Raw genomic sequence first — 25,694 nt, 5'->3', positions numbered from 1 at the left:
TGAAGCAGTCCGTGTAAAAATGCAGCAAGACCTGGACAATATCCAGGCTTGGGCTGATAAGTGGCAAGTAGCATTTGTGCCATACAGGTGCAGGCAATGACCATCTCCAACAAGAGAGAATCTAACCATCTCCCCTTGACATTCAACGGTATTACCAATGCTGAATCCCCCACTATCAGCATCCTAGGGGCTACCATTGACCAGAAACTCAACTGAAGTAGCCATATGTGGCTACAAGAGCAGGTCAGAGGCTAGGAATCCTGTGGCGAGTAACTCACCTTCTGACTCCCCAAAGCCTGTCTATCATCTACAAGGCACAAGTCAGGAGTGTGATGGAATACTCTCCACTTGCCTGGATGGATGCAGCTTCAACAACACTGAAGAATTTCGACACCATCCAGGACAAAGCAGCCCGCTTGATTGGCACCCCATCCACAAACATTCACTCACGCCATCACCGACGCACAGTGGCAGCAGTGTGTACCATCTACATGATGCACTGCAGCAACACAGCAAGGCTCCTAAGACAGCACCTTCCAAACCCGCGACCTCTACCAACTAGAAGGACAAGGGCAGCAAATACATGGGAACACCACCACCTGCAAGTTCCCCTCCAAGTCACACACCATCCTGACTTGGAACTATATCGCCGTTCCTTCACTGTCATTGGGTCAAATTCCTGGAACTCGCTTCCTAACAGCACTGTGGGTGTACCTACCCCAAATGGACTGCAGGGGTTCAAGAAGGCAGTTCACCACCACCTTCTCAAGGGCAATTAGGGATGGGCATTAAATGCTGGCCTAGCCAGCGATGCCCACATCCCATGAATGAATTAAAAAAAAAAACGAGGTCCCAAAAACAGCAACCTATAATGACTAGATAATGTGTTTTCGTGGTTTTTTTTGTTTGTTCTTGGGATGTGAGCGTTGCTGGCAAGGCCAGCATTTTTGTCCATCCCTAATAGCCCTTTAGCAGCTGGTGGTGAGCCACCTTCTTGAACCGCTGCATCCAATTGGTGTAGGTACACCCACAGTGCTGTTAGGAAGGAAATTTTAGGATTTTGACCCAGCGACGGTGAAGGAATGGTAATATAATTGCAAGTCAGGAAGTTGGAGGGGGACTTGTTGGCAGTAGTGTTCCCATTTGTCTGGTACCCTTATTCTTCTAGGTGATAGTGGTCAGGGGTTTGGAAGGTGCTGTCGAAGGAGCCATGGCGAGTTGCTGCAGTGCATCATGTTGGTTGAAGGTTAATATTGGCCAGGACACCTGGAAGAATTCCTCTGCTCTTGTTCATAATAGTGTCACAGGATCTTTTACATCAGACAGGGACAGACTGGACTTCGGTTTATGCTTCGTCTGAAAGAATATCTTCAGGCAAAAGCTCCTGTCGTCGTGTATTTCATCATCACAAATATTGTTCATTACCTTGAATGCTTCTAATAATGCAGTTTCATGTTTAAATTGCAACATTGGGCTGAATTTTGTTCTGGTGACAGGGGTCCCGGCAGCAGACCGGAAGTTGGGGGTGGCGGTGGAGACCCTGCTGTGACCCTCTGTCGGACTCCCGTAGCTATTTCAAGGCGGGCAGGCAATTAACTGCCCGCTGTTGGGGAACACTGTTCCTTTAAAGGATGTGCTCCTGCCTCCAAGAGTTGCTGGCCAATCAGAAGGCCGGCAACTCTGCAGTACTGGCAGCGCCACTGGGAAGCCCTGCAATACCGAAGATGTCGGAGACCCAAGAAGAGGTGAGTGGGGTCAGGATTGCTGGGCACATTTAGACAGGCTCCAGCAATGGGGCGGGTTTGGTGAGGGTGGGGATTGTCTTGGCGGCATTTCCCCATGGTGGCGGCCCCCTCAGCCTTCAATTAAATTACGGTAGATGTGGGAAGAGGCTCTTAAGTGGCCATTAATTGGCCTGGGGCGGGCCTTCCCTGCCCGGGACTAAATTGGAAGGCATGGGAAGGCATTGGGCACTCTGCCCCCACCTTCCTATGCAATTTATGGCCCCCCCCGCCTCTGTTCCCATTACTAGGGGACCCATAAAATTCAGCCCATTATTTCCAAATAATTGCAATTGGTCGTCGGAGATTCACTCAAAGAAATGAGGAGCATAAAGTGAAATGTTTCGCTGTACTATTTTTAAAACTGGATGCCATTGTCTGTTATTAAGTATTGTAATCATGAGATGTGCAGGGGCATATATTCAGATTATCACTAATTTTACTGGCACACTGCATTTAGCACTTTAATCAAACAGAATATTTTATTGAGATTAAGTTTACTGTACAAACTCCAGAGTTAGTTTAACATCACCATCAATGAGATAAAATCACTTATGTAATCCATGGACCCAGGTAAATTATATGATTTTTGCATAATCTGCTATGTGTAGCTTTTTATGCTACACTCCAACTCTATGTGGTGCGAAGCAGTTTTCCTTTGTGCTGACGCTGCAATCCATTATCATGACTTGACTGTGGAAGGAAGCTGAGTGAGATTCCCTGGAGGTGCTGGTTAGTTCAGATCTTTTGCACCCTGTGACGGAAATCACACATGCCAAATAGAAAAATATTAATTTCATCATATGAAACTCTGCTTGAAAACTTTTTATTGGATATTACAGATAACTGTTAAAAAGCAGAACTGTATCTCTAAAATGGCCACGCACATTGTATTTTGAGAAGACAAAAGCTGGCTGAGAGACAGAAGTAAATTACCCCAGTCTCGCTTAAACAATGAGGGTGCTCCCTGATTCAATTAACGAGATTGGTTTTGTCAGTAGTGGTAAGCAAAAGACGTCAACCTCCTTTGACTTTGTAAGAGCCAAATTCCCCTCCCCTCCCCCCCCCCCCCCCCCCACCCTGCTACCGAGTATGTCTGAAAGACTCTGAAATTCAAACAACCCTCCAGGAACTGCTGTTTCAAACAAAGAGATGGTCAAATGACATACCTGCTGGTATAACACTGAGGTTTTTGAATTGTGTCTCAGAGAAAGTAAAGCGACTGCAACTGAACTGCAAGAGAAAAGCATCTCTCTCTGTCTCTCTCTCCAGCAAACTCCCAGGGAAACCATGGTGGCAGCTACCAAGCCTCAAAACTACAGAACTTTACAGGTGACCATTAAGCAGACAAACGAAATCTCTCTTCAGCCTTCTGGAACCAGAGAAGCAAGCCTGAAATTGTGCACGTGGCCCCAGCAAAGCCTCCAAGACTTGAACTTTAATTAAGGACATTACAACCCAGTATTTGCATTCCACTTATAACCAACTTTACTTCAACCTCCCGACTCTTTCTTCCCCTCTGTACTGATTTTTGTATGTGTGTGCCTCGCGTATGCATGTGAGCGTGGATGCGTCGCCTATTTTAGTAATTTTAACCGGTTTAGATTGTTACGGTTAATAAACTTCCATCTTTCTTGTTTAAACCCAAGAAAACCTGTCTGATTGATTCATTTGTAATTATATTTGAGGAACCGTGAGCAAGGGCTCACTGAGGTGGTAAGGTAAAATCACTGTGTTTAAAAAGGTAAACCCTGTTATGGCTAAACCAGAGAAGGGGCAATGGGGAACCTGAGACCCCTTCCTCACCTGATTGTAACAGGCCACATTATCCTCCTGAGTTAGCATCAGTGCAGAGTAACAAAAACAATGCTAAGTTTGTGGAGTATTCTTTATTCATTCATGGAATGTGGGCACTGCTGGCAAATGAGCATTTAATGCCCAACCATAATTGCCCTTGAGAAGGTGGTTAGCTGTCTTCTTGAACTGCTGCAGTTTATGTGGTGTAGGTATACCTACAGTGCTGTTAGGGAGGGAGTTCCAGGATTGTGACTCAGCAACAATGAAGGAACGGTGCTATATTTCCAAGTCAGGATGGTGTATGACTTGGAGGGGCACTTGGAGGTGATGGTGTTCATATATGCCTGTTGCCCTTGTCCTTCTAGATCAGGGGTCAGCAAGCTGCGGCTCCAGAGCAGCATGCCACTCTTTAACCTCTCATTTGCTGCTCCCAACCTTTTCCAGTTGGATTGTATTAACACGAGAAATGTCTAAAAAATTTAAGTCAAGAAAAGTAAGAGCTCTGTTGTTATCGTGGGGATAAAAGGCTAATCATTATGCTGCACTTTATGGTTTCAAGTGATAATTTTAACGAAAAGCATCGTGCTCTAAATGAACCCATTCAAGTGGTATAGCTACACCATGGTTATAGATAATGCGTTTGATTCGAGGAATAGGGTTTATGTTTGCAACCATTATTGTTTCTAATATAGTTGAGATGATAGATTATTCTGAATTTTTATCTTGAGAATCAATAGCCAATAAAATTGTTTTAATTCTGCACATCTTAAGTTAAAATTTGTTTTAAAGATGACCTAACTGACAAAATGATAGCAAAAACAGTCCAAAAAATGATAATTCAGAGTTAGGTCTACTTTAATTTCATTTTTTTATAGCGATACACAATTCAGTACATGTATTTTATTTATTATCTATGTAAATAATGCATTTTACCAGAGACACTTGGCAATTTACCAAGTATTTGGTTTAGAAATGCTGAATTTTCATCTTGTGGCTCCCAGTAGTTTTTATTTTAGGCTTTTTTTTAAAAAAGGTTCTTCAGGTAAAAATGGTTGCCGGCCCCTGTTGTAAGTGGTAGATATCGCGGGTTTGGAAGGCGCTGTCTTCGGAGGCTTGGCAAGTTGCTGGAGTGCATCCTGTAGATAGTACACATTGTAGCCACGTTGCACTGGTGGTGGAGGGAGTGAATGTTTAAGGTGATGGATGGGGTGCCAATCAAGCAGGTTGCTTTTGTACTGGATGGGGTCAAGATTCATGAGTGTTGTTGGAACCGTGCTCATCCAGGCAAGTGGAGAGAATTCTAATGCACTCCTGACTTCTGCCTTGTAGATGGTGCAAAGGCTTTGGTGAGCCAGGAGGTGACCTAATTGCCACAGATTACCTGGAGTAATTGGGCGTTTAATTGTATTCTGGCGGTGGGCATTAACTGGGGATTCACCTGTGCTCTTATAGGAGCAGACTGAAACTGTGGTTAATGGATTGGAGGTGCATGATATTGTCATGCCCAGTAAAGGCATGTCCCATTCATAACTTTAAACAGGGACTGTATCCTGCATAGAATTTTCTGGAACTGAATTTTTCTTTTGTTTTAAATGAACCACAGTGGACATGGACTGCAAAGATGGCTGCCGAAGGTCAGCTGACCTGACCCATGTATTCAAAAACTGACTCTCTGTCTCGAAAGGACAAAAGGATACCTTCCAGACTTAGAGCTGTCATCAATGCCCATCCTGAAACCATCAGGAGAATTGAATGGGTTTCTCCTGAAACAAAGAAGGTGATTGTCTTAACACTCCTCAGGATGAATATCTTACAACAATAAACCAGGATGGGCGAAGTCAACTTAGACCCCCACCGTATTTGGAAAAGGAACTGTGAGAAGTCACATGGTGGGGCAGCCAGTTTGGTCTCCTTTTAAAAAAAATTAAAGTACAGACTGCAGAAAAAGCAGCAAGCAGACCAGGGAGTACCATCATGCCTTAAAAGAACTGGAGGCTGTAACATCTTAAGGTCTCCAATGTTAAACTCCTGAAAGCTTGCTGTGGAAGGATAATGCTGGAGCCTGTCTTTACTCGATTTCACATTTGTTGTACAGAGTAAAAGGATTACAAACATGTAGCTCTTCACTCAAACCCCTCACCAGTCTCAGTAAGTGTCTGCTTAGAAGTGCTCAAGTAAGACCCCAATTAACACTCTCCACCTACATATAATCAAACAATTGATACACACTTAACAGATTAACAACCAAACCTGTTCCTTTCCAAGTCCACCAGTACAGAAAACCAACTTCTTAGTAATGGGACGACAAGCAATTAACTTCACGACCTGCTGAAAATCCATCTCTTCGAGCGAATCCTACAACAACTTTGATTTACGACTCTGGCTATCGAATCCAGCTCACTACGCTTCAGGAGTGAAAACGCCGCCTTCACTGGGCCACAATGTGTGCCTTTTCCCCAAGTCGAGCTAAATCACATGACTTACGAACTATTCCTTTGCTTGTAATTTGTAAAAGTATACTATCCTTTTAATGCCTTCCTTTCTCGAGTGTGTGTGTGTGTGAGTGGTGAGTGAATGACATAGCGTTAGACTTTCAGATTGAACGTGTCAATGAAAATAATCCTCTTTATTTAAACCTGTGAAAAGTGTGCTCTTTGTTATTCAAATTGGCCGCACACTCGGGTTAAGAACCACATACACCTTCCTTGACAAAAACACACTGATTATGGACAGTAAAGGGAAAAGAACTGGGATTTCAGTTCTCCCTCAATTCTGTCCCTAACAATATGTAATGTATGCCTCTGTAAATGAAAGCTTGTAAGTATATAAAGACGAGAGACGAGGTTCCAGTTATATCCTTCACTGTCTGGCTTTCTGAATTATAACATAAAAGCAGAGGATGGTTGCCTAAAGTGAAGGTTAGAAACTACAATTTTTTTAACATGATCTGTTAAATGCCATTGAGGCCTGGTCAGAATTTGATAGATTTCAGAAAACAGATGGCCATTCTATGAGTCACACTTACGAGAAGTGCGACAATGAAACATCACAGACTAAAACTGAAGAGTTCTAAAAATTGACTTTGCCTTTTCAAGAAAATGGACAATGCTGCAAAAGATGGCCGCATGTATATTTGAATATTGCCAGACTCTCTGTTTTGAACAAGGAATACCTGCAAAGCTAAGAGGTGTCAATTGCATCCATCCTTAACCCATCCTGAATTGAATGGGTTCTATTGAAACAAAGAAGGCATGAAGTGAAAACATCATAACCGGATTATTCTCATCCTGGGCCGTTGTGTGATCACCATGAGGGAGAGACCAAATTGTGTCCTACCAGAAGATGATGTGACAAACTTTTTACCTTAAAAAGACAGCCCTCAAAGAGAGAGAAAGAGAGACTCCCAGAAAAGAAGCATCACCAAACAGCTTGTCCAACTAAGGGCTGGGAAAAAAGTCTAGCATGCAGAAGGGAGGCACCCTGCTGTTTCAATTTATCCAGCAGTGAATTTGGAAGTGATCCTCTGTCTTCAAACTGAACTTTCAACCAAGACAGAAATCTGCAAATCCCTCAGGCCTGCAACCAACAAGAACTTGACTTCCGAGAGAATTCAACAGGTTTACCGTAAACCCTGAAACCTTACCTCAACTGAAAACCACCTTACCCCTTTTCCTCTTTATCTGTCTCTTGTGTGTGTGAGGGAATTCGTGAATGGCTGCGGTTGCGACATAAGGCATATTGCTCAATAAATAATTGATCTTATGTTTTAAACCTATAAGAAAACCTGTCACTGTTTGTTTATTTGACAAAACAAATAAGACAAATCAAACCCTAACAACACAAAACATTTGCTGCAGTCAGATGGGAGTTGAACAGTGGGAATCACCGACACCTCTCACCATGTGGCTGTAACATATAAAAGAATATATTATGGACTTTAATAAATTGTATAAAAGGTTGACAGTTTAATTTGGGGATCCCTGGATCAGTGCTAGTGTTTAAGTGTCTTATATGGACAGGCATCTGGTTCTAACTGACATGCGGTTCTCTGAGAAGGAGAATCTGTTAGATCAAATATTTGCTAGTTTAAAAAAATCCCGGGGAAGCAGTCATTCCCTTCAACCTTCATGGAACAAATGAGAAGTTCCGCTGTGAAACGAAGAATAGAAGACTCGATGGTGACCAGATTTTAAAATCGTCCTAATACTGTACACCGGCATCAAGGCAACGGAAGGACTAAAGACAGATAGAATGGTGATGAAAGCATGCATAGCAGATCCACTTATATCAGCAGAAAATTAAATTGCAAGAATAGCAATGGACGAATGAATCCCAGGAACTCCAAGGATAAGTTAATAGGTGCTTTAGGTGTGACTGTAAGCATCGTGCGGTGAATTGCCCAGAGTGAAGGGCAAGGTCTTTGAAATGACACATGATGAAGATAATGCCAAATCTGAACAAATTATGCTGTTCACAAGGAGTTTTAATCCTGTGATGAATGTATTGGTAATGAGCTCTAATTGTGTGGTATTATATAGTGCGTGTACTTCATCAGTATGCGGGATAGATTGATTAAAATGTCATCTTGATTCACTAAGTAATGATGATCGATGCAAGGTTAAGGGATATAAAATTACTACTTGCTTTAGCTTTGATCATACTACCTGAGGTCACTAAAGAAAATTGTAACTCGATGTAAAATAGCTGGAGGAAGCCATTTGTACTGATGCAGTCTCTAGTGAGACACCTATACTTTTGAGTAAACCTTCAATGAAATAGGCACAAATGGAATTTGACATGGAGCATGATAAAGCAGTTATTTTTGGGAAATCAGTTTATCTGCACTTTACCCAGTCAGGACAATATTCCCTTAACAAAACATGTTGGGTTGGATTTTACCTTAGGCAGAAGGGAATTCGCCACCAACTTTCATGTTGGTGGCGAACTCGCATCCGCCTAGCCCGGGGATTCGCCCCGCATTTTACTAGTCCCCGGGCTTTAATTGTCCTGAGGCGGGACTTCCACCCACTTGAGGGAGGAGGTCCCGCCTCAGTGATCTGCTGGCCAATCAAATGGGTGGTAGCTCTTAGGCCCAGTAGCACCAATGGGAGCAGTGGCCACTGCTGGGACTGCAGCCCAGCCAACGCCATGGAGCCTGGAAGGGAGATAAGTTGGGCTTGCCTTACCAGGGGATCGGTCCTTCCCTAATGAGGCTGGGGTGGCCGTTTGGGGGGAGGGGGGGGTGCGTCTTGGGTCCCGGGCGTGGGTTGGGAGGTGGGGACGGCCCTCAATTGGACACCCTGTGCCTGATAGTCATGCATGCCCCCCCCACCCCGGGGTCGGAAAAGCCGGAAGCTATCGCTGGACGGCCTTTCACGTCCCCAGCATGCCCGCTTGCCACGGGTAAAATACCGGTGGAGGCGGGCGAGAGCCGTTAAGTGGCCACTTAAGGGCCTTGATTGGCCATGGACAGGCAGGCCGTTTCCTCCCACCACACCCCCGCCCGATGCCGTAAACATGACCGGAGGCAGAAGCAGGACGGGTAGGCCTCCCGGAGCCTCCCACTCAATTTTACACTGCCCCCATGCCACCATCCCACCCCCTGGGGCGGTGTAAAATTCAGCCCATTATTTCTCATCAGATTGTTAGACAAGTGTTAATGCTGCCAAGTAACAAGGATAAGAGAGAGAAAAAAAAAATGCTTACACTTACATACAATTTTTTCACCCAACTTGTCAATGCTTAAAAATCCTGCTAAAAGACGCAGGTATAGTTGATGAGGAGTATATGAGGCTGATGGAAGAGATTAGTGAAAATTGTGAAATTTCTAAGAAGTATCAAAAGATACCTTCACAGCCTATTGTAAGCCTTCCATTGGCACATGACTTTAACAAGGTAGTAGCCATGAATCTAAAAGTGTGGGTAAAGATAAAAATGTTTTTATCTTGCATCTTATTGACCTGGCTGTGAAATTTAGTATATTATTACATTGATATATAGCAAGGACAAGAAAGTTATTATTGATAAAATTATGGAGGAATGAATAGGGACTGGACTTGGGACACAAGCAAAGTTTTTGACGGATAGTGAAGGTAGATTTGCCAACAAGGAGTTCAGAGATAACAGATGAAAATGGGAAATATTGTCTTTTTGCTTGGATAGCTAAGAAAACAAAAGGGATTGTTCAAAGTACTCTGGCTGCCAAAACAGTGGCTCTCGTAGAGGTAGTGGATATGGGATTTCATTTGGCAATTTTTTAGGTGACTTCCTGCACAATGTGAGTACTGAGGGTAATATATCCATTGAATATTATGTAGGCAATCATTGATTGGCAGATTATATACAATCTACAAAAAATGTGAATGAGAATAGATTTTGGATTGACCTTGCTGGCTTGAAACAAATGTTGGAGAAAAAGGATATCTCTCAAATTACGTGGGTGGAAGCACAAGAATAAAGGAAATGCATGTACAAAGAAATTGTTAGGGGTTCTGGAGGAGGGGCATTTCACAATGCTATGCCTTGTATAGAGTATGGAAATCTTTTTTTGACAATTTGGCTGTACATATAAAGTTTAATTTTTCTATTTAGAGAGAGAGAAGGGAATCTGTTACCTGTATATTAATTGGGCGTCTAATTGTATTCACTAAGTGGGCATTAACTGGTGATTTATTTCTGCTCATATATATAGGCGCAGGTTGAAACTGTGGTTATTGGATTGGAGGTGCATGATATGTAATGTGTGCCTCTGTAAATAACAGCTTGTAGGTGTATACAGACTAGGCTCCAGTTATAACCTTCACCATCTTGTTTTCTGAATTATAACACTTGTAGCCACTTTATTTTTGTGGCTAGTCCAATGTTCTGGCTGCAGTATGTGGGAGATCCTGGATGCCATGGTAATCCATGGCAACTAGGTCTGCAGTAAGTCTCTGCAGCTTGAGGAGCTTCGGTTCAGAGTAGATGAGCTGGAGGCCGAGCTGCCAATATTGCAAAGCATCAGGAAGGAGGAATGTTACCTGGACACTTTGTTCCAGAAGGCAGTCACACCCCTTCGGATAGGGTTGTCTGATGTAGTCAGTGGTCAGGGGCAGGATGGTGTGACTGAGAGTCAGGCAGGTAAGGGGATTGCAAAGGTGGGAGTAGAGAAGCCTCAGCCCTTGCAATTGAGCAACAAGTTTGAGGTTTTGCAGCTTGTATGGACAAGAGCGAGGGCTGTAGTGTGGATGAGCAGGCTGACCATGGCACTATGGTATAGGAAGCCATTAAAGTGGGGGGAGTTAAAAGGAATGTAGTGGTAGTAGGGGACAGTACAGTCAGGGGGTTAGACAGTGTTCTCTGCAGCCAAGAGCGAGAGTCCAGAAGGCTGTGCTGCCTGCCTGGTGCCAGGGTTCGGGACATCTGCTCAGGGCTGGAGAGGACCTTGCAGTGGGAGGGGGAGGATCCAGTCGTTGTGGTCCACGTAGCTACCAACGACACATATAGGACTAGGAAAGAGTTTTTGCATAGTCAGTATGAAGAGCTAGGTGCTCTGGATTATTACCTGAGCCATGTGCAAATTGCTACAGAGTAAATAAGATTAGAGAGATGAATGCGTGGCTCAAAGACAGGTGTGGGAGCAGTAGGTTCCAGTTCATGGGGCACTGGCACCAGTACTGGGGACAGTGGGGGATGTACTGTTGGAACAGACCTCACCTGAACCGTGCTGGGAATAGAGAGGGCTTTAAACTAAATAGAGGGGGGAAGGGATCATGGAGGGGAAGATTGAATAAATTAAAGGGAAATGACAAGGCAATAGATCAAGGTAGCAATAAAGGTAAGGATAATCAGAGTATGGCAGGAAGGGGCAGTGATTGCAAACTTAAGAGTGTGCCAGCAGATAGGGCCAGAGTTTACAAAAACAGAAAAAAAACTGAATTATGGGCTCTGTATCTGAATGTCCACAGCATTCGCAATAAAACAGATGAATTGTCAGCTCAAATAGAAATTCATATGTATAACCTGATAGCCATTACAGAGGCATGGCTACAAGGAAACCAAAGTTGGGACCTGAATATCCAAGGGTACATGACATACAGGAAGGAAAGGAAGCTGGGTAAAGGTGGTGAAGTAGCTCTGTTCATTAAAGAGGGCATTAGTACTGTAGTGAGTGATGATCTTAGTTCTAAAGATCAAGATGTAGAATCAGTTTGGGTGGAACTAAGAAACAGCAAGGGGCAGAAAACATTGGTTGGAGTTGTTTATAGGCCACCAAACAGCAGTGGTAATGTAAATCACAGTATAAATCAGGAAATTAGATGTGCATGTAACAAGGGTAATCTAGTAATCATGGGGGATTTCAATCTACATATAGACTGGTTAAACTTTATTAGTACTAATGTTGTGGAGAACAAATTCTTGGAATGTATGTGAGATGGTTTTCTAGAGCAGTATGTTGAGGAACCAACTAGAGAACGGGCTATTTTAGATCTAGTATTGTGTAATGAAAATGGCTAATTAATAATCTTCTTGTAAATGAGCCTGTAGGAAAGAGTGACCATAATATGATAGAATTTGACATTAAGTTGGAAAGTGTTGTAGTTCAATCAGAAACTAGGGTCTTAGAGTCACAGAGTTATACAGTACAGAAACAGACCCTTCAGCCCATCGTGTCTGTGCCGGCCATTAAGCACCTAACTATTCTAATCCCATTTTTCAGCACTTGGCCCGTAGCATTGGATGCTATGGCATTTCAAGTGCTCATCAAAATACTTCTTAAATGTTGTGATGGTTCCTGCCTCTACAACTTCTTCAGGCAGTGTGTTCCAGATTCCAAATCTAGGCAAAGGAATTTATGAAGGTATGAGCGGCAAATTGTCTACGGTGGATTGGGAAACTATGTTAAAAGGTATAATAGTAGGCAGGCAATAGCTAACATTTAAAGAACTAATCCATAGTTTACAACAAAAATACATTCCTTTAATGCACAAAAACCCAGCAAGGAACGTGTTGTAACTAAGATAACAAAAGAAATCAAGAATCGTATTAGAGCCAAGGAAGAGGCGTATAAAGTTGCCAAAAAAAAAGCCTGAGATTGGGAGCATTTCAGGACTCTGCAAAGGAGGATCAAGAAAACGATTAAGAAAAGGAAATAGAATATGAGAGTAAACTAGCGAAAAACATAAAAATGGACTGTATAAGCTTCTATAGGTGTGTAAAAAGGAAAAGACTAGCAAAGACAAATGTGGGTCCATTATAAGCGGAGTCAGGAGAATTTATAATGGGGAATAAGGAAATGGCAGAGAAACTAAACAAATACTTTGTGTCTGTCTTCACAGAGGAAAATACTAAAAACTTCCCAGAAATAATGGAGAATCAAAGGACTAGTATAAACGAGGAACTGCTAGATATTAATATTAGTTAAAAAAAAGTACTAGAGAAATTAAGGGGGCTTAATTAGATAAATCCCCTGGACCTGATGATCTACATCCCAGAGTGTTGAAAGAGGTGACTGAAGAGATGGTGGTTGCATTGGTCATCTTCCAAAATTCTCTAGATTCTGGAGCAGTTCCTGAAGATTGGAAGATAGAAAATGTAACCTGACTTTTAAGAAAGGAGGGAGAGAGAAAACAAGGAACTACAAACCTGTTAGCTCAACATCAGTAGTAGGCTATAAACTGAGAGAGGGGAATATGCAGCGAGACCTGGGTGTTCTCGTACACCAGTCACTGAAGGTAAGCATGCAGGTGCAACAGGTGGTAAAAAAGGCAAATGGCATGTTGGCCTTCATAGCAAGAGGATTCGAGTACAGGAGCAGGGATGTCTTGCTACAGTTATACTGGGCCTTGGTGAGGCCACACCTGGAATATTGTGTGCAGTTTTGGTCTCCTTATCTGAGGAAGGATGTTCTTGCTATAGAGGGAGTGCAGCAAAGGTTTACCAAACTGATTCCTGGGATGGCAGGACTGACGTATGAGGAGAGATTGAGTGGGTTCGGACTATATTCGCTGGAGTTCAGAAGTGTGAGGGGGGATTTCATAGAAACATATAAAATTCTAACAGGACTTGACAGGGTAGATGCAGGAAGGGTGTTCCCGATGGTGGGGGAGTCCAGAACCAGGGGTCATAGTCTAAGGATACGGGGTAAACCTTTCAGGACTGAGATAAGGAGAAATTTCTTGACCCAGAGAGTGGTAAGCCTGTGGAATTCGCTACCACAGAAAGCAGTTGAGGCCAAAACATTGTATGTTTTCAAGAAGGAGTTAGGTATAGTTCTTGGGTCTAAAGGGATCAAAGGGTATGGGGCGGAAGAGGGAACAGGTTACTGCGTTTGGAGGATCAGCCATGATCATAATGAATGGCGGAGCAGGCTCGAAGGGCTGAATGGCCTACTGCTTCTATTTTCTATGTTTCTTCCCACCCTCCTCTCTTTCACTTGCTCAAAAGATAATACATTTCTAACTCTAAAGTAAAAGCAAAATACTGTTGATGCCGGAAATCTGAAATAAATACAGAAAGTGCTGGAAATATTTAGCACGTCTGGGAGCATCTGTGGAGAGAGAAGCTGAGTTAATGTTTCAGGTCGATGACCTTTCATCAGAACTGGCAAAGGTTAGAAATGTAATAGGTTTTGAGCAAGTGAAAGTGTGGAAGAAGGGAAGAAGAACAAAAGGACAGGTCTGTGATAGGGTGGAGGGTGGGAGAGATTAAATGACAAAGGTATCATAGAACAAAAGGAAAAGGGAGTGGTAATAGTTGTAGTAAAAGACAAAGCGTTTCTCCGGAGAGAGTGTAATGGCAGCATAATGAACAGCTCTGTCTGAAAGCAAAAACATGAAAAACAAGTTTAAGACCAAGTCATGGTCTGAAATTGTTGATCTCAATGTCGAGTCCATAATATCATAGGAGGCCAGAAGGCTATAAAGTGCCTAATCAGAAGATGAGATTCTGTTCCTCGAGCTTATATTGAGCTTCACTGGAACACTGCAGCAAGCTGAGGACAGAAATGTAGGTGTGAGAGCAAGGTGATGAATTAAAATGGCAAGCAACTGGAAGCTCTCGTAGAATGCTTGTGGACTGAGCGGAGGTGTTCTGTAAAGCGGTCACCCAATCGGCGTTTGGTCTCCCGATGTAGAGGGGACTGCATTGTGAGTAGCAAACACAGTACACTAAATTGAAATAAGTACAAGTAAATTGCTGCTTCACCCAAAGGAGGTGTTTGTGGTCTTGGATGGTGAGGAGAGGAGGTTAAAGGGCAGGTGTTTCAAAACAACACATCTAAATAACATAAAGCAAGTCATTTATAATCATAATGCTATTATAAATATTTCAGAGAGCTTATGTTCCACCTGTTTATTAAATCATGAAAAATTGTTGGTGTAGTAAATTACCAATGGAACCGGACAGAATGCAATTTTGAAGGTACCGCACCACTGGTAGAACAGTTTCCCCTTAAATGTGTCTGTGCTGTTCAGCTCAATTATTCCTTTTGTTGGCGAGTTCCACATTCTTACCACTCTTTGGATAAAGAAGTTTCTCCTGAATTCCCTATTGGATTTATTGGTGACTATCTTACATTTATCTCCCCTAGTTTTGGTCTCCCCACAAGTGGAAACACCTCCTCTATAGCTACGTTATCAAATCCCTTCATAATTGTAATGACCTCTATTATAGAGAAAGAGCACCAGCATATTCAGCCTTTCCTGATAAGTAGGTCTTCTCAGCTCTGGTGTCATCCTTGTGAAACTTTTTTGTACCTTCTCAAATGCCTCTATATTGTTTTTATAATGTGGAGACCAGGACTTTAGTCGAAATGTGGTGTAAATAAAGTCCTACACAGGTTTGACACAACGGGCTGAATTTTAACAGCCCTCTAACGTCAGGGGGTCGTGGTGGGGGGTGGAGTGCCCGGAAAGCTGTTCCAGGAGAGGCCCGCCTCAACCCCCAACGCTGAGAAGGCCCTGCCGCATTTTACCGGCAGTGGCAAGGCCTCGGTGCTGCCCCCCGCCGCTCGGCGGCAGGGCCTTCATTTTAATGTTAAAATTAATTTTAAAACTTGCAAATAAACCTAACTGGTCCCGACGGCCGTCACACGCCAATATTCCAGCCATCAGCCGGAACTCCCGTACCTTCAGAACTCTGTTCGGAGTTCTGAGGTGAGACACTGGTGGGAAGGGGGAGGAATGAAATTATCAGGATGGTGGGGGGAACGGGAAAAACACTTTTTATTGGCTGTGGGGAGGGTGGGAAAGGGTTGAAGGGCAAATGTGACGAGGTTGAAGGGAAAGTTCGGGTTGGGAATAAAGTTAATTTTCGTGATATAGACAAATAAAAAAAATATTGTGCTGGGGTGGGGGATTGGTAAAGGGCTTCGAGCTTTTAATTATTTTTTTGAAGAAAATGCACAGGGCTTGAAGCCCTTTAAAAATGGCGCCAGCACCTCCACGGTGGCACTGGACAGCATTGCCGGGGACAGAGCAGCTGCCCCCTCTATGTCATCGTGGGGCAGCCGTTCCACCCCCTCCATTTAAATGAGCCCCTGCTTGAAATATCATGGGGGCTCAGCAGCGCGCAAGTCGTGCATGCGCCACACCTACTTTCAAGCGAGCTTCTAAAATTTAGCCCAACATCTCTGCTTTTCACTTCTAGCCCCCTAGAAATGAACCCAATGCTTAGTTTGTTTTATTTATGGCCTTATTAAACTGCGTCACTACTTTTAGTGCATCTGTACCCCTAGATCTGTATTGTGCACAATTCACAAGTTCCTTCAGAGTACAATCTAAATCTTCTCTAAACAAAAATCTCTGAAGAGTGTCTTAGTGTACACACTAATAGTCCATGTCCTGCAGGTCTTGGCACATGTTCTTCCAAGTAACTATTGTAACAATGGGCTTACCAAAAAGTAACTTCCTGTTAATCAAAAAATACCATACCAAATGCTGTTCTAGTATAGCTACAACACTGGCATCTACCCAACAATGTTGAAAATTGTCCACATATTTCCTGTCCAAAAATAGCAGGACAAATGCAATCTGGCCAATTGCCGCCCATCAGTCTACTTTCAATCATCAATCAGAGACGTTGTTGACAATGCTATCAAGTGGCACTTACTCACCAATAACCAGCTCACCAATGCTCAATTTGTGTTCCGCCAGGGCCACTCGGCTTTTTAAAAAATTATATTTAGAGATACAGCACTGAAACAGGCCCTTCGGCCCACCGAGTCTGTGCCGACCATCAACCACCCATTTATACTAATCCTACACTACCACATCCCCACCTGTCCCTATATTCCCTTACCACCTACCTATACTAGGGGCAATTTATGATGGCCAATTTACCTATCAACCTGCAAGTCTTTGACTGTTGGAGGAAATCAGAGCACCCGGCAAAAACCCACGCAGACACAGGGAGAACTTGCAAACTCCACACAGGCAGTACCCAGAATTGAACCCGGGTCGCTGGAGCTGTGAGGCTGCGGTGCTAACCACTGCGCCACTGTGCTGCCCTCTGACATCATTACAGCCTTGGTCCAAACGTGGACAAAAGAGTGAACTCGAGGTGAGCTGAGAGTGACTGCCGTTGACATCAAAGCAGTATTTGACTGAGTGTGGCATCAAAGAGGCCGAGCCAAATTGAAGTCAATGGGAATCAGGTAAAACTCACCACTGGTTGGAGTCATACTTAGCACAAAGGAAGATGGTTGTGGTTGTGGGAGGCCAAGCAGCTCAGCCCTCAGTACATCACTGCAGGAGTTCCTCAGGGTAGTGTTCTAGCCCCAAACATCTTCAGCTGCTTCATCAATGATCTCCCCTCCAACATAAGGTCAGAAGTGGGGAAGTTTGCTGTTGATTGCACAATTCCATACGCAATTCCTCAGATACTGAAGTAGCGCATGCAGCAAGACCTGGACAACATTCAGACTTGGACTGATAAGTGGCAAGTAACATTTGTGCCAGACAAGTGCCACGCAATGTCCAACTCCAACAAGAAAGAATCTAACCATCTCCCCTTGATATTCATCCATCGCTGAGTCCCCAACCATCAACATCCTGGGGGGTGACCATTGACCAGAAACATAACTGGACCAGACATATAAATACTGTGGCTACAAGAACAGGTCAGAGATTCAGAATTCTGTGGCGAGTAGCTTGTCTCCTCACATCCTAAAGCCTGTCCACCATCTATAAGGCACAAGTCAAGAGTATGATGGAATACTCTCCACTTGCCTGGATGGGTGCAGCTCCAACAACACTCAAAAAGATTGACATTCCATCCGCCATCTTAAACGTGCACTCCTTCCACCACCGATGCACAGTAGCAGCAGTGTGTACCATCTACAAAATGTGCTGCAGCAACGCACCAAGCCTCCTTCAACAGCACCTTCCAAATCTGTGAACTCTACCACCTAGAAGAACAGCAGCAGCTTTGTAATGGAAACTTTATTCACCACTCCTCACTACCAATAGCACTGTTGTTACATCTTGACAAGTTTACTTCGGCATTATTCATAATAAATATGAACATAGTCTAAGAAGGACTCACGTTTTGTATACCAGGATGTCATTGCTATAATTTGAGTCACTTTTGCCGCACGCATAGCAGCAACTATAGCTTTTATTGATTCCGTATATCCAGTAACTCTGGAAAATATGCTTATTGGGAACCCAAGACAGGACATGATGACATCCTGCTCAGTAAGGTGCTCTACAAGGCTGTCAGCTGAGAAGATATTTGCTTCCACCACCTGCAAAAAAGTTAATAATGTATAAGGAGCAGTTTATAACGGATTGTGAGTTGTCTTCTTTATTAGAAATTAAAACCCAATAAAATTCTTCATTTAGTATCATTCTCTCTGTTGAGGAATCTGCCATTGTTAATAAGTGGGCTTCATTGGAGTACACAAAAGAATTCTACATTACCAATAATTACCTTCAGGTTATCATGCTGAATGGTAAGCTTGCTGGGAGTTCTTACAACAGCTTTCACCACATGGCCCTGTTCTAGGGCTTGTCTCACTAGAAACTGGCCAGTTTGTCCTGTGGCCCCAAGCACTGAGAGCTTCATTCTTCAATCTGAAAGCAGCAGTCACGAAGTTACACAGACTATCAGCAGATGGTCATACCTACAATTAAAAATGCAATTTTAAATGGAATAATAATTTCCTTTTAAATTTCTATCACATTGTCACAATCATGTACTGACCATAAGAACTCAAATGTTCTCTTCAATCTACACATAAATTGTCAGAAGTAAAGGAGGGGCTGGATTGTGCAGTTGTCTAAAAAACACTACCCTTTCACTTTTGGACTTTGGCTTTGAAAACAGGCCATCAACGGGTGCAAAGCCTCTTACTGTTGGCACAATCTTAATTCAATTCCTGCTAGTGTGAGTTCTCAGCATAAAAATGTGAATGACATTCTCACTCAGAACTGAGAGGCATAATGATGAGTCATGTGTGAAATGGGGTGCACAGTATCCCCCTTAGAATACATTCAAACTCTACTTGTTAGCTGCTGTGTTGGTCCATTCCATAGCAAATGTTACATTTGGAATAGTGCAATTTTTTGGAATTTGTTTTTCTACGTAACTGATAATTAAAACTTGAAAATTTGTGTTAAATGCAATTAAGGATTCATTATCTATTTTGTTGTTGCTCACTTTGATGGTTTATAGTTCCAAGATACTGTATCACACAATAATGTTCTTTAAGGGTAAACCTCTTTTGCACTTTTCATTTCCCAAAATAAAATAAAAATTCTAATACAGGTTAAATTGAAGTAGAATTAGAAAAAACACAGAATAGAGCATTTCTTGGTGAATACGTAGCATTATGATTAATCTAGAATGTTCCCATGTTATCCCCTTCCTAATAGCAGCTCAAAACTAAAATCACCAGATTCTCTTTCCCAACTTTATTGCCTTCTTTCAACCATCTAACAACAAGTTGGATTGATAAATGGATCTTCTTAAACAGATATAACCTTTGCTATTGATTCCATGTGCTTTACATTACTCCTTGTCAAACACTTCAGTTTAAACAAGTGGGCTGAATTTCACAGAGCCCCCGACGTCAGGGGTTGTGGCGAGTTGGGGGGGGGCTGGAAAATGCATCCGGGAGAGGGCGGCCACGCACCCCAACACCAAGAGGGCCCTACCCAATATTGTCGGCGGCAGCGAGGCCCGGTGGCGCCCCCCCCCCCCCCCCGGTCGCTCGGCAACAGGAGCCCCATTTAAATATTGAAATAAATTAAAGTCCATGAATTAATTACCTTTACATTCTCTAGCCAGCGGAAAAGCCCCTGGGAAGGACGGCATTACCCCTGAAATAATTAAGAGTGCTGAGCCTGCTATACTTTCAGCAGTCCATGAACTGCTTTGCCTGTGCTGGGACGAGGGAGCAGTACCACAGGACATGCGCGATGCCAATATCATCACCCTCTATAAAACCAAAGGTGACCGCGATGACTGCAACAACTACCGTGGAATCTCCCTGCTCAGCATAGTGGGGAAAGTCTTTGCTCGAGTCGCTTTAAACAGACTCCAGAAGCTGGCTGAGCGTGTCTACCCTGAGGTACATTGTGGCTTTCGAGCAGAGAGATCGACCATTGACATGCTGTTCTCCCTTCATCAGATACAGGAGAAATGCCGCGAACAACAGATGCCCCTCTACGTTGCTTTCATTGATCTCACCAAAGCCTTTGACCTCGTCAGCAGACGTGGTCTCTTCAGACTACTAGAAAAGATCGGATGTCCACCAAAGCTACTAAGTATCTTCACCTCATTCCATGACAAGATGAAAGGCACAATTCAGCATAGCGGCGCCTCATCAGACCCCTTTCCTATCCTGAGTGGCGTGAAACAAGGCTGTGTTCTCGCACCTACGCTGTTTGGGATTTTCTTCTCCCTGCTGCTCTCACATGCGTTCAAGTCTCCAGAAGAAGGAATTTTCCTCCACACAAGATCAGGTGGCAGGTTGTTCAACCTTGCCCGTCTAAGAGCGAAGACCAAAGTACGGAAAGTCCTCATCAGGGAACTTCTCTTTGCTAACGATGCTGCATTAACATCTCACACTGAAGAGTGTCTGCAGAATCTCTTCGACAGGATTGCGGCTGCCTGCAACGAATTTGGCCTAACCATCAGCCTCAAGAAAACGAACATCATGGGACAGGATGTCAGAAATGCTCCATCCATCAATATCGGCGACCACTCTCTGGAAGTGGTTCAAGAGTTCACCTACCTAGGCTCAACTATCACCAGTAACCTGTCTCTCGATGCAGAAATCAACAAGCGCATGGGAAAGGTTTCCACTGCTATGTCCAGACTGGCCAAGAGAGTGTGGGAAAATGGCGCACTGACACGGGAAACAAAAGTCCACGTGTGTCAAGCCTGTGTCCTCAGTACCTTGCTCTACAGCAGCGAGGCCTGGACAACGTATGTCAGCCAAGAGCGACGTCTCAATTCATTCCATCTTTGCTGCCTCCGTAGAATCCTTGGCATCAGGTGGCAGGACTGTATCTCCAACACAGAAATCCTCAAGGCAGCCAACATCCCCCGCTTATACACCCTACTGAGTCAGCGGCGCTTGAGATGGCTTGGCCATGTGAGCCGCATGGAAGATGGCAGGATCCCCAAGGACACATTGTACAGCGAGCTCGTCACTGGTATCAGACCCACCGGCCGTCCATGTCTCCGCTTTAAAGACATCTGCAAACGCGACATGAAGTCCTGTGACATTGATCACAAGTCGTGGGAGTCAGTTGCCAGCGATCGCCAGAGCTGGCGGGCAGCCATAAAGGCGGGGCTAAAGTGTGGCGAGTCTTAGAGACTTAGCAGTTGGCAGGAAAAAAGACAGAAGCGCAAGGGGAGAGCCAACTGTGTAACAGCCCTGACAACCAATTTTATCTGCAGCACCTGTGGAAGAGTCTGTCACCCTAGTATTGGCCTTTATAGCCACTCCAGGCGCTGCTCCACAAACCACTGACCACCTGCAGACGCTTACCCATTGTCTCCCGAGACAAGGAGGTCAAAGAAGAAGAAGACTCCCGCTGGCGGCACTCCCATGCCTTCAGATCTCTGTCCGAGGACCCGAGGCATAACACTGGTGGGGAGGGGGTAGCAGGTATGTTTCTCAGTGCGGGAGTAGGGGGAGTGGGGTCAAAGTAATATAATTGCTGTCGGGGAAGGTGGAAGTGTTATAGTGTGAAGTTTATGCATTTTGCAGGGAGGAAGGTCATGTGGACAAAGTAAGTGTTTTGGGGGGAGGGAGGGCAAGAAATTAATGTAATTGTTAATGGGGGGGGTGGGAGAGGGGCAGAATAAATGCATTTAACTTTTTTTTTCAGATTTTCTTTAAATATGTAAATTGAAAGTTAGGGTTCGAAGCCCTTTAAAAATAGCGTCAGCGTCTGCGCACAGGCAACTGACGCCATTGCGGGGGACGGAGAGCCTGCCTCCTTTTTTTAATTCATTCTTGGCATGTGGGCATCGGTGGCTAGGCCAGCATTTATTGCTCATCCCTAATTATCCTTGAGAAGGTGGTGGTGAGCTGCCTTCTTGAACCACTGTAGGTACACCCACAGTGCTGTTAGGAAGGGAGTTCCAGGATTTTGACCCAGCGACAGTGAAGGAATGGCGATATAGTTCCAAGTCAGGATGGTGTGGCTTGGAGGGGAACTTGCAGGTGGCGGTGTTCCCATGCACTTGCTGCCTTGTCCTTCCAGTTGGTAGAGCTCGCGGGTTTGGAAGGTGCTGTCTAAGATGGTACACACTGCTGCCAGTGTGCGTCGGGGGTGGAGTGAGTGAATGTTTGTGGATGGGGTGCTAATCAAGCAGGCCGCTTTTTCCTGGATGGTGTCGAGCTTCTTGAGTGTTGTTGGAGTTGCACCCATCCAGGCAAGTGGAGCGTATTCCATCACACTCCTGTAGATGGTGGACAGGCTTTGGGGATTCAGGAGGTGAGTTGCTTGTTGCAGGATTCCTAGCCTCTGACCTGCTCTTGTAGCCACAGTATTTATATGGCTACTCCAGTTCAGTTTCTGGTCAATAGTAACCCCTAGGATGTTGATAGTGGGGAATTCAGTGATGGTAATGCTATTGAATGTCAAGGGGAGATCGTTTGATTATCTCTTGTTGGAGATGGTCATTGCTTGGCACTTGTGTGGCACAAATGTTACTTGCCACTTATCAGCCCAAGCCTGGATATTGTCAAGGTCTTGCTGCATTTCTACACGGACTGCTTCAGTATCTGAGGAGTCACGAATGTTGCTGAACATTGTGTCATCATCAGCGAACATCCCCACTTCTGACCTTATGATTGAAGGAAGGTCATTGATGAAGGAGCTGAAGATGGTTGGGCCTTGGACACTACCCTGAGGAACTCCTGCAGTGATGCCCTGGAGCTGAGATGATTGACCTCCAACAACCACAACCATCTTCCTTTGCGTTCCAACCAGCGGAGAGTTTTCCCTTGATTTCTATTGATTTCAGTTTTGCTCGGGCTCCTTGATGCTATATGCGGTCAAATGCTGCCTTGATGTCAAGGGCAATCACTCTCACCTCACCTTTTGAGTTCAGCTCTTTTGTCCATGTTTGAACCAATGCTGTAATGAGGCCAGGAGCTGAGTGGCCCTGGCAGAACCCAAACTGAGCGTCACTGAGCAGGTTATTGTTAAGCAAGTGCCGCTTGATAGCACTGTTGATGACACCATTCATCACTTTACTGATGATTGAGAGTAGGCTGATGGGGCGGTAATTGGCCGGGTTGCACTTGTCCTGCTTTTTGTGTACAGGAAATACCCGGGCAGTTTTCCACATTGCATGGTAGATGCCAGTGCTGTAGCTGTACTGGAACAGCTTGGCTGGGGGCGTGGCAAGTTCTGGAGCACAGGTCTTCAGTACTATTGCTGGAATATTGTCAGGGCCCATAGCCTTTGCAGTATCCAGTGCCTTCAGTCGTTTTTTGATATCACGCGGAGTGAATCGAATTGGTTGAAGTCTGGCATCTGTGATGCTGGGGACTTCATGAGGAGGCCGAGATGGATCATCAACTCGGCATTTCTGGCTGCAGATGTTGCAAATGCTTCAGCCTTATCTTTCGCACTGATGTGCTGGGCTCCCCCATCATTGAGGATGGGGATATTTGTGGAGCCACCACCTCCAGTTTTTTGTTTAATTATCCACCACCATTCATGGCTGGATGTGTCAGGACTGCAGAGCTTAGATCTGATCCATTGGATATGGGATCGCTTAGCTCTGTCTATCGCATGCTGCTTACGCAGTTTGGCACGCAGATAGTCCTGTGTTGTAGCTTCACCAGGTTGACACCTCATTTTGAGGTATGCCTGGTGCTACTCCTGGCATGCCCTCCTGCACTCTTCATTGAACCAGGGCTAGTTTCTTGGCTTGATGGTAATGGTAGAGTGGGGAATGTGCCGGGCCATGAGGTTACAAATTGTGGTTGAGTACAATTCTGCTGCTGCTGATGGCCCCCAGTGCCTCATGGATGCCCAGTTTTGCATTGTTCGATCTGTTCGAAATCTATCCCATTTAGCACGGTGGTAGCGCCACACAACACGATGGAAGGTAGGACTACGTCTCCGCAAGGACTTTGCGGTGGTCACTCCTACCAATGCATCTGCGGCAGGCAGATTGGTGAAGACGAGGTCAAGTATGTTTTTTCCTCTTGTTGGTTCCCTCACCACCTGCCGCAGACCCAGTCTAGCAGCTATGTCTTTTAGGGCTCGGTCAGCTTGGACAGTAATGGTGCTACCGAGCCACTCTTAGTGATGGACATTGAAGTCCCCCACCCAAAGTACATTCTGCTCCCATGCCACCCTTGGTGCTTCCTCCAAGTGGTGATCAACATGGAGGAGTACTGACTCATCAGCTGAGGGAGGGCGGTCGGTGGTAATCAGCAGGAGGTTTACTTGCCTATATTCGACCTGATGCCATGAGACTTCATGGGGTCTAGAGTCAATGTTGAGGATTCCCAGGGCAAAGTGGCGCAGTGGTTAGCACCGCAGCCTCACAGCTCCAGCGACCCGGGTTTAGTTCTGGGTACTGCCTGTGAGGAGTTTGCAAGTTCTCCCTGTGACCACGTGGGTTTCTGCCAGGTGCTCTGGTTTCCTCCCACAGCCAAAGACTTGCAGGTTGATAGGTAAATTGGCCATTGTAAATTGCCCCTATTGTAGGTAGGTGGTAGGAGAATGATGGTAGGAAATATGGGATTATTGTAGGATTAGTATAAATCGGTGGGCTGAAGGGCCTGTTTCAGTGCTGTATCTTTAAATAAATAAATAAAAAATAAACTCTCTCCCAACTGTATACCACTGTGCCACCACCTCTGCTGGGTCTGTCCTGCCAATGGGACAGGACATACCCGGGGATGCTGATGGCAGTGTCTGGGACATTGTCTGTCAGGTATGATTCCGTCAGTATGACTATGTCAAGCTGTTGCTTGATTAGTCTGAGGGACAGCTCTTAAGGAGGACTTTGCAGGTTCGAAAGGGCTGGGTTTGCTGTTGTCATTTCTGGTGCCAAGGTCGATGCCGGGTGGTCCGTCCAGTTTCATTCTGTTTTATTGACTTCGTAGCGGTTCGATACAACTGAGTGGCTTGCTAGGCCATTTCAGAGGGCATGTAAGAGTCAACCTCATTGCTGTGGGACTAGAGTCACATATAGGCCGGACCAGGTAAGGACAGCAGATTTCCTTCCCTAAAGGACATTAGTGAGCCAGATGGGTTTTTACAACAATTGACAATGGTTTCATGGCCATCATTAGACTAGCTTTTAATTCCAGATTTACTAATTGATGTCAAATTCCACCTCTGCTGTGGTGGGATTCGAACCGATGTCCCCAGAGCAATACTAGTAACTGGGTTACTAGTCCAGTGACAATACCACTACAACACTGCTCTTCCCTAAGTCATCGGGAGGGCGGTGGGGGGCACGTCTGCCCCGGCTATTTAAATGATCCGTCGTGCTTTATATCGCAGCGGCTCCACGAAGTGCGACCCGCACGGTCGGGCCGCCATTGTTTTTGCCTACCGCTGATCTCGGTGGCAGGACTATAAATTTCAGGCCAGTGTTTCTGAAATTAGGCCAAATTATCCTGGCCACATGTCATTGCATGAGAGA

General features: G+C 44.7%; 1 protein-coding gene and 1 long non-coding RNA gene across 2 annotated transcripts in view; one reads left to right on the top strand and one right to left on the bottom strand.

Annotated features, from left to right (window-relative positions):
• Positions 1 to 25,694, top strand: part of LOC137373667 (uncharacterized) — a 60,184-nt gene that overhangs the window by 10,037 nt on the left and 24,453 nt on the right. The window lies entirely within an intron of this gene.
• Positions 2,298 to 18,678, bottom strand: LOC137373659 (flavin reductase (NADPH)-like). The gene is made up of 3 exons (XM_068038775.1): positions 18,489 to 18,678; positions 18,102 to 18,303; positions 2,298 to 2,535 (listed from the first exon to the last, which is right to left on the bottom strand). The coding sequence occupies exons 1-3, from the start codon at positions 18,621 to 18,623 to the stop codon at positions 2,402 to 2,404; spliced, it is 471 nt and encodes a 156-aa protein (XP_067894876.1). The 5' UTR covers positions 18,624 to 18,678; the 3' UTR covers positions 2,298 to 2,401.

Source organism: Heterodontus francisci, chromosome 1, assembly GCF_036365525.1.
Source record: "Heterodontus francisci isolate sHetFra1 chromosome 1, sHetFra1.hap1, whole genome shotgun sequence".
Taxonomy (NCBI): domain Eukaryota; kingdom Metazoa; phylum Chordata; class Chondrichthyes; order Heterodontiformes; family Heterodontidae; genus Heterodontus; species Heterodontus francisci.
The sequence above is the reverse complement of the archived record's forward strand: the minus strand, read 5'-3'. Positions and strand labels throughout refer to the sequence as shown.